The sequence below is a fragment of the Haliotis rufescens genome, unplaced genomic scaffold (genome assembly GCF_023055435.1).
Source record: "Haliotis rufescens isolate VD_foot unplaced genomic scaffold, xgHalRufe1.0.p SCAF_26, whole genome shotgun sequence".
Classification (NCBI taxonomy): Eukaryota; Metazoa; Mollusca; class Gastropoda; order Lepetellida; family Haliotidae; genus Haliotis; species Haliotis rufescens.
The window spans coordinates 5,829,396-5,839,271 of record NW_025963957.1 but is presented as its reverse complement, the minus strand read 5'-3'; the positions used below and the strand labels follow the sequence as shown (position 1 = coordinate 5,839,271).

The following is a 9,876-nucleotide window of genomic DNA, read 5'->3' as shown; positions in this document are numbered from 1 at the left end:
CAACACCAAGACAAAGTCGGGAAGCAGGGCGTCATGGTATTCGGTGCTTAATGCCAACCAGAACAAAATTAAAACTAAAATATAAATTTTGGAAATTGAGACCACACGTTATTGGATACAGGTTCAGTGAGATTTTACGCCGCTTCGAACAATATCGCATTCCTTTAAAATCTGAATGAGTGAGTCCGTTTGGTTTAACGCCGCTTTGAACAGTTGTTCGGTCATATTAGTTTTGAGGGGGCACGGGTGGCCCAGTCGCCTAAGGCACACAGTTTGATATGCAGATTCGCGTCACTTAGACTTACTAGAAAGCTATGATCGTGGGTTCGAATCTGATGGTGTTTCCAGGTTTGTCGGCAGCAAACCCTTGTGGGTTTCACCGAAGCGGTAAACGTCTGAGACCTGCATCATTGCGGCTTTTCCTCCCACATTAAGCTGACATGGCGTAATATAACAGGAATATAGGAACCCACGTTCTGACACGACTATTGATCATGGTAAGAGGAGCCAGTGCAACCATGGCCGTTGCCAGCATATATCGTGACCATGTCGTCCTTGTAACAGCAGTACCGTAAATATCGTACCCGTGAATTATCCCCCTTGTAGCGACAGTAAAAACACCGTCCCCATGAATTATCCTCCTTCTAACGACAGTACCCTAAATATCGAATCCGTGAATTGTCGTCCTTGTAACGGCAGTACCGTAAATATCGTGCCCGTGAAATGTCGTCCTTGTTACGGCGGTACCGTAAATATCGTGCCCGTGAATTGTCGTCCTTGTTACGGCAGTATGTGAACACCGTCCCCGTGAATTATCCTCCTTCTAACGGCAGTACCGTAAATACCGTACCTGTGAAATGTCGTCCTTGTTACGGCGGTACCGTAAATATCGTTCCTGTGAATTGTCGTCCTTGTAATGGCAAGTAAGAAAACACCGTCCCCGTGAATTATGCTCCTTGTAACAGCAGTACTGTAAATATAGTACCCGTGAATTATCCTTCTTGTAGCGACAGTACCGTAAATATCGTACCTGTGAATTGTCGTCCTTGTAATGGCAAGTAAGAAAACACTGTCCCCGTGATTTGTCCTCCTTTTAACGGCAGTACCCTTAATATCAAATCCGTGAATTGTCGTCTCTATAACAGCAGTTCCGTAAATATCGTGCACGTGAATTGTCCTCCTTGTAATGGTTGTACCATAAATATCGTGCCCGTGAATTGTCGTCCTTGTAACGGCAGTATGTGAACACCGTCCCCGTGAATTATCCTCCTTCTAACGACAGTACCCTAAATATCGAATCCGTGAATTGTCGTCCTTGTAACGGCAGTACCGTAAATACCGTACCTGTGAAATGTCGTCCTTGTTACGGCGGTACCGTAAATATCGTACCTGTGAATTGTCGTCCTTGTAATGGCAAGTAAGAAAACACTGTCCCCGTGAATTATGCTCCTTGTAACAGCAGTACTGTAAATATAGTACCCGTGAATTGTCCTCCTTGTAATGGTTGTACCATAAATATCGTACCCGTGAATTGTCGTCGTTGTAACGGCAGTACCGTAAATATCGTACCCGCGAATTGTCGTCCATATAACGACAGTACAATAAATATCGAATCCGTGAAATGTCGTCCTTGTAACGGCAGAGCAGTAAATATCACAACCGTGAATGTCGTCATTGTAACGACAGAGCAGTAACTAGCATAACCGTGAATGTCGTCATTGTAACGGCAGAGCTGTAATTAGCATAACCGTGAATCTCGTCATTGTAACGTCAGAGCAGTAAATGCCTTAACCGTGAATGTCGTCATTGTAACGGCAGAGCAGTAAATATCATAACCGTGAACCTCGTCATTTTAACGTCAGAGCAGTAAATAGCATAACCGTGAATGTCGTCATTGTAACGGCAGAGCAGTAATTAGCATAACCGTGAATGTCGTCATTGTAACGGCAGAGCAGTAAATAGCATAACCGTGAACCTCGTCATTGTAACGGCAGAGCAGTAAATATCATAACCTTGAATGTCGTCATTGTAACGGCAGAGCAGTAAATTGCATAACCGCGAATGTCGTCATTGTAACGGCAGAGCAGTAAATAGCATAACCGTGAATGTCGTCATTGTAACGGCGGTACCGTAAAAACCGTAACAGTGAATTGACGTCCTTATAGCTCAAATTATGTCTCAAATTAGCCCTTAACCCATGTAATGTTATTCTCGTAACAGCAAGCCCTTATATTATAATCCACACAGATGTCACCATGACCCCGTGCCACAATAGCATGTGGTCGACATAGCCTGAAGTCGGTCACCATGACCCCTTGCCACAATAGCATGTGGTCGACATAGCCTGCAGTCAGTCACCATGACCCCGTGCCACAATAGCATGTGGTCGACATAGCCTGAAGTCAGTCACCATGACCCCTTGCCACAATAGCCTGGGTCGACATAGCCTGAAGTCGGTCACCATGACCCCGTGCCACAATAGCATGTGGTCGACATAGCCTGAAGTCAGTCACCATGACCCCGTGCCACAATAGCTTGTGGTCGACATAGCCTGCAGTCGGTCACCATGACCCCGTGCCACAATAGCATTTGGTCGACATAGCCTGAAGTCAGTCACCATGACCCCTTGCCACAATAGCATGTGGTCGACATAGCCTGAAGTCAGTCACCATGACCCCTTGCCACCATAGCTTGTGGTCGACACAGCCTGCAGTCAGTCACCATGACCCCGTGCCACAATAGCATGTGGTCGACACAGCCTGCAGTCAGTCACCATGACCCCGTGCCACCATAGCTTGTGGTCGACACAGCCTGCAGTCAGTCACCATGACCCCTTGCCACAATAGCTTGTGGTCGACATAGCATGAAGTCAGTCACCATGTTGCACACGGCTCTACGGGCAGCGTTGTACGTCTAGTTACGTACACACATTGCACTTCATTGATCAGTGTAGATTAGATCAAACCGTCGATAGTCTAACCAACACTCTACCATGCCTGATATCAAAATACCACTGAGTTCGATCCCGAATACCATTAACACCTGTGCTATCTGGTATTACACACAAACAAACAACGCTGAAGACTCATTAAGCGACCAGGGAGCCTGATAACCAATGGCAATCAATATTACACATTTTAGAGAATATGATAGCTTGCTGTGGAAAACGCGCTCGAAATGGGCCATTACTCATATCTGACACTGCTTCATGGCAACACCGTCTGCGTACACCGACGACGGACCACTCAGCTAAGTTATACATTGATTCAGGGCGGTGTAGAAGATGATATATGGGGCCATATAGGTTTATGCAAGTACGAAACCATCAACGTTCCAGTAAATACTTTCGTAGCTGTGGTGCGCCATTTTTTTCAACTAAAGCAACCGTCAGAGTGAACAGTTTTTGAGATTTACAGAAACCTCCCACTGTTGGCGCGCTCACAAGAGGTGGTGGGTAGCTTGGAGGGTAAGGCGTTTGCTTGTCACACCGAAAAGCCCTTTTTGATTTCGATGGGTGTGCGCGGTGGGGTGGGGGTCGGTTCTTCTGATTTTCTAAATACTTGAAAAAAAAAATTGATTTTGACCTGTGAAAAAAAAGACACTGCTTGCTACCAAACCTTCATTGTTGTAAGGTGTTTTTTAAAATGTAATATCTGGTTTTGTAGCTAAGGCTGAAAAAGTAGATAATCTGGATACAAAATCCCAGCCACCACCCACCCCCGCAGAATACTCAACGGTCGGTCCCACACAATAATACTTGTCCATTAATATCGCACTTTACTCCACGCATAAGCATGTTCTAATGGCTAAGGCATTATTACCCCGGTCAAATGGATCAAATTGCAGTCGATATTTATTATCAGCTCCCTTGGGAGTATACAACCATTGTCCCTTGACAACTCAATTATGCAATAGTACTGAGTGCTAAAGCAAACCATATTTACATTTAATATCAATGAATGTCACTGTTAGAATACAACAGAGTAGTTTGTGGCTGGAGTTTTCGTTCACAATTCCTGTTTTCATCTGCAATTTTATCTATTGTGGGATTATAATTGCAGCTTCATTTCTTCCTCGGCCAAATAAACAATAACTTGTTTAAATCTCATTTGCTCGATACCAGACATAGTCTTTTGTCGACGGACAATGTGTTATGAGTCCCCTTTGTATGCCATTCTTATGTACAAGGGGCGGCGGGGTAGCCCAGTGGTTAAAGCCTTGGCTCGTCACGTCGAACGCCCGGGTTCGATTTCCCACATTGGTTCAACGTGTGAAGCCCATTTCCGGTGTCCCATGCCGTGATATTGCTGAAAGCGGCTTAAAACCATACTCACTCACTCACACATTCACTCTCATGTGCATTGTCATGTCAGCTGTCCAAAACGCAAAGTGCAAGATGGAGAAGAAGCTAGTTGTCAGTCATCAGTCTGATCATGTTTGATCATTTTCACACCAATATTTAAAATAATCTGGGTAGCTGAAAAAAAACCTTATCAAACCTTAAATATTTAGACTCAGAAAAGAACCAAAGTGATAGAAGTCATACACATAAGGAGGAGAAATTTATGGATGTCAACTTCTTTATTATGATGAACACAACGTTTGGAGGCAGAGAACGCCTCATAGCACTTATTCACCTGATGAAGGCGAAAGTATATACTCCCAAACGTTGTGTTCCTCATAATAAAGAAGTTGACATCTAAATATTTCTCTTCCTCGAAGTTCAATTCTTTCAACATTTAATTTTTCAACTTTGTACTTCACTATCCCACACGAAAGGCTTATGTAAAAAACGTCATTCCTTGATCCGTGGGGCATTTGTTACGTTACTTGTTGACCAGTGAGGTTCAGGACAATTATTCAACAATGGAAGCAAATGTCATCTGAAGTTTACGTAGAAAACAATATCTGAAATACTGGACTCCCTAACAGATTATATCTATGCATGTGAATTGTGGGGACAGAACATTGTGGTAGGGAGGAGGTATCCCCATAGACTTTCTACTCGGATTGGCAAAATCAAAACACAGGAACATGGCCAATACGTTAACCTTAAGTTTCAGGTATATCGATGATCTGGTTTATTGTTCAATAATTGTCAAATCTTACCTTACACTGATTTACCCACCGGAACTAGACATAGAAGAGATCAAGAGATTTCGTATTTTGATCGATGCATAAAGATTCAGACAATACAGTATCTACAAAGGGATGACTTCCAATTTCCAATAGTCAACTTTCCTTTCAGCAATATTCCAACAGATCCAGCCTTTGGTGTCTACAATTCACAACTTTTGAGCAAGTTCTTTCTACGAAGATTTCAAAGAGCGTCACACGACTCTTGCTCGAATGTTGTTTGGTCAGGGTTAGTAAAGCGTTTCAGGACATTTCATGGTAGACGTGAGGAGGACACTTCCAACCAGTGTCCTTAAGTGTTTGTGACGTGTGCCACCTGGGGCACAATACAATAACCTTTTCTCGGACGATCATCACTAAACAGATGCTGATGGTACAGTCGGAATTGTACACTGAATTCGGCTTTTAGCTGAGATTTCTTATGATTATGGAAAAGCTTTTGTCCCTCTCATTTACATAGTTATATACATACGATGCACGACACTGATTATGAGCATTATTTTATTCGTATTTCCTAATTTGCAACAATTAACACGTTTTAATTAACCCTTAACCAAATCAAGGAGGTGACAGTTCAGATATTCATAGGTGGTGGCATCATAGAGATAGCATTGGAATAATATCAAATACCATGTATATTGCAATAAATATTCCTGACACACATTACTCAAAGTATATCCCATAGCATGAGGCAACAACGAACAGAGAAGTATTCTTGTAGGAGACACACGCATAACTGTCGAAACTAGGGTCCCATATGCATCTGCTGGCGACTTGAACCGCCTGACTGTCATTCTGCCCGACGTGGACTTGCGCAACCAATTTATACCTCTGCCACTGAAACTCCTTGGTCTTGGCAATGATGGTACATACAAGCTCTTTAGCCAACTCTGAACACGTTTCGCCATTGTACGTAGTGTCTCTGAGTCTGTTGTCGAGTATTTCCGACATGAGCGTCTCCATCTTTGTCACGGAGAACCTCTCCTCCGATGAAGGTCTCATTCTGTAGGTGTTCTCCACGTGAAGGCTTACCCGCTTTGGACGGTTGTCCGAGGTCTCTGACCTGTTCTCCTGCGGGGGTCTCCGGCCTCCTGTCTGGCCCACTGTCCCGTTGTTCACCGTGCTAAATCTCTTCAGAGTCCCTCTCCGCCGGGACGTCCTATTGGACACACCTAACCTGTCCGTCATTCTGGATCTAGGAAGAAGTATTTGTCTTGTACTTGGACGTTCACAATCGAACGGATTTGCTGTCAAATCTCGAAGCATAAAAATTGCGGCCAGTTTGTTCACCGATGTTTCTCAATGGACATAGTTCTTCACATACTTATGTCGTATTCAGTGTCTTAAATGTTATCATCAGGTGGTCAGAGCACTAATTGACCCTGAAGTTTGCGTGCAGGTCGTTATGTCGTGCTGGCTAAAATTGCCGCGTGACAAATCAGTGTAAACACTATAGCGTGCATGTATTGATGGTCTATTTGTGGCCTTCGGGTAGGTTGGCCGGGACTCTAGGGCTATGTGCTAAACCCTGCCCAATCCCGCCTGTTAGCCTTCTACAGCGTCAGACGATAGATTTGCCTGGAAGACAAAGAGTATGGCTTGTATTACAAATACCTCTTAAATCTGTTCAGTTTTGTTATTTGCGCATACGGTTGTCATTGGTTACCGAAACAATAATGTTTTGCTTCAGGTGATGGACAGGCGTATAGAGGTTGTGAATGAGTGAATGAATGAGGAATTCAGTCAGTGAGGGAGGGGGCCAGTCAGTGAGTGACTAAAATTATTCCATAGCTCTATACCACGGCGGTATGTAAATGGTCGAGCCTCGACCAGGCAAACTAATGGTTGACAGCATGAACAGCGGTACAGACACGATCCCCTACAATCAACCAGCCCCCATAATGTAACAACCCTATCATGATACGTCCCGGACTAAGGTATAGACTAACGCTTAGTCCCTGAAAATGTATAATTTTGATAGAATCAAACAGCTCCATTTAAATTGGTGAGATGGGAAATTAGAAGAGGAAAATCTAGACTTACTTAATTTAGAGCTTTTGCATTACACAAAGGACAGGGCGGAAGGAAAAATAATATGATTCAGGGACTGTGAAACAGACTAACAGAGGTAGTGCGGATCTATTCTACCACGGAATTCCCATCCGGACATATCTAAGTATTCATCCATAAATAATTTCACTATCATCAAAAGCATTTGGTCACCACATGAAATGAATTCTGACACTTCAATGTCACGATAAAGAAGTCTTGATATAATTTCTAACATACATGTAACTCCCCGTGCATAAACACAACTCTACCCGTTTACACTGTTAAACATAAAAAAAACCATAAACAAAATGAAACGGAATTCACAATATGTAAGAGTGTTAAAAACCTTTACCTGGTGTATGTAAGTACAGCATTTATCAAGATGACCACGTTATCACACAGGCTATCTCCGAACTCCTAACATGTCGTCTGCTCCATGACAAAGCGCGCGCTCCTGTCACCAGACGTTCACTGGCGAGGCAGCCGATTGACGTGCGTGCACTCCCCGCTGTTGGCGATCTACATCTGCTCTTGAAAGGGACTCAACAACGGGGTATGTCTCCGGGATACAGGCAACAGAAAGGTTCGCCTGGCGGGAACATTAAGCTGGCTGGAGAAAGTATACGATCCTCTGAAAGATCTCCCAACCACTTTAGATTCCCTCTCCAACGTTACTAACCAGGAAGGCAGTAGGAGTGAGTTAGGCCTAACCGAGATTGTGTATAAATAGATCGCATGATCAGCATTCATATCGATATATGTTGCCTATTTCTCAATTTTCATATATTGATCTGATCGACTAGGATGGATATGAATCGGTGGTGTTACCTTGCAGTGGTTGGGAACTGAAGATCGATTTCTGATTAATTGGTCGGAGTATGTTCGGCTTCTGCTTGTGTGTATAAACTGTGACGGGTTTATTGAATATGACAGGAGATCCTTCAGGTGATTTTATGTGTTTGCTGTGCAGATATTGCGACGTAAAATCGAATCTATTCCACAAGCCTACCCTTGACTGCTCCATTTAACTGCCGGGTTAATGTGATTTGATCCCGACTAAAATCATCCTCAGGCATACGATCGATAATGTGGCTTGTTTTGGATTAGCATTATTCTCATGCAGATACGGACCTGGGACTAAGATATTAATGTTCGCTGCGGGCCTTCTTAAATGTTCCGAAATCAGCAAGGGGTAGGTCTAGTTGGTCCAATGTATGTATCTTGCTGTAAAGTCTGCGTCAGTGACAACAATCAACGTTACCACCCGGGTTGACAACGTGATCATTTAATAGTCTTGTGTTGGGATGACATGGATACCGTGAACGACGTTATTTAAATTTTTTAATTAATTTATCAGTATGGTATCTTGAGACTAGTCTGTCTCCCAGACCCTAGAGAATAAATTAAAAAACTAAAGTCTAGAATGATTAAGCAAGTCTCAATTGCTTCAACTCTGAAACTGGGGTTGTTCTGGGCTAAATTTGTTTGTTTTTTGTCCATACATACATACAGACAGACACACACACACACACACACACACACACACACACACACACACACACACACGCACGCACGCACGCACGCACGCACGCACGCACGCACGCACGCACGCACGCACGCACGCACGCACGCACGCACACACACATACACACACACGCACGCACACACGCACACACACACACACACACGCACACACATGCATGCCTTATTGGGTAATCAAACATCGCGGTGTAGATCGTTCTTCATAATATCAATCACTGGTTTATCTGGTCAAGACTCGATTATTCACAGCCGCCATGTAGCTGCCGTGATGCTGTATCAGCGTTAAACTGCGAACGAACAAAACATAGAATAGGATGCATGTCCTTGTTCACCTGACCATAGGGAAGGCACATGTGTGTAATACTAGCGGCACAGAGTAGTCTTACAGACATTTTAACTTTAGAAAATACAGTCGCAGATGGAGATACAGACAATGACAAAGCAGATGACGCAGACAAGGACGGAGCTGATGATGCAGATGAAGACGGAGACGGGAAATGGAGATGGTGACGGAAATGGTAACGGAGCTGATGATGAAGAGGAAAACGGAGTTAATGATGCAGATGGTGCCGGAGCTGATGCACATAAAGAGTGAGTGAGTGAGGTTGATTTTACGCTTTTTTAGCAATATTCCAGCTATATCACGGCCGGGAACACCAGTAATGAGCTTCACACATTGTACCAATGTCGGGAATCGAACCCGGGTCTTCTGCGTGACGAGCGAACGCTTTAACCACTAGGCTACCCGACCGCCCCAACACATAAAGACGGAGCTGTTGTTGATGCAGATGAGGGCTGAACTGGAGATGGAGATATGACGTTGTTGATGCAGATGAGGGTGGAACTGGAGATGGAGATATGACGTCGTTGGTGCAGATAGTGACAAAACTGAAGATGTAGACTGGATAAAGTGACGCAGATGACGATGACGAGATGAAGGCACAGATGGTGGCGGAGATGATGACTCAGTTAAAGAGATGGCAAAGATGACGCATGCAGATATTGACAAAGCTTAAGACGCGGATGACGATGGAGTTGAAGAACACAGAGATGGCAGAGCAGACGATGACTGGAACTGATGACGTAGATGTTGCATGAAATAGCATAGGGGTGGATCAACGTGTAACCAAGTGTAAACCAAATGTA

At 43.9% G+C, this 9,876-nt stretch overlaps 1 protein-coding gene across 1 annotated transcript; it reads right to left on the bottom strand.

The window, feature by feature from the left end:
* Nucleotides 1-5,061: 5,061 nt before the first annotated feature.
* On the bottom strand, nt 5,062-7,886 carry LOC124147384 (dynein light chain Tctex-type 5-B-like). Its single transcript, XM_046518086.2, has 2 exons — nt 7,541-7,886; nt 5,062-6,714 (listed from the first exon to the last, which is right to left on the bottom strand). Exon 2 carries the CDS (start codon nt 6,400-6,402, stop codon nt 5,800-5,802), a length of 603 nt encoding a protein of 200 aa, XP_046374042.2. The 5' UTR covers nt 6,403-6,714; nt 7,541-7,886; the 3' UTR covers nt 5,062-5,799.
* Nucleotides 7,887-9,876: the final 1,990 nt, after the last annotated feature.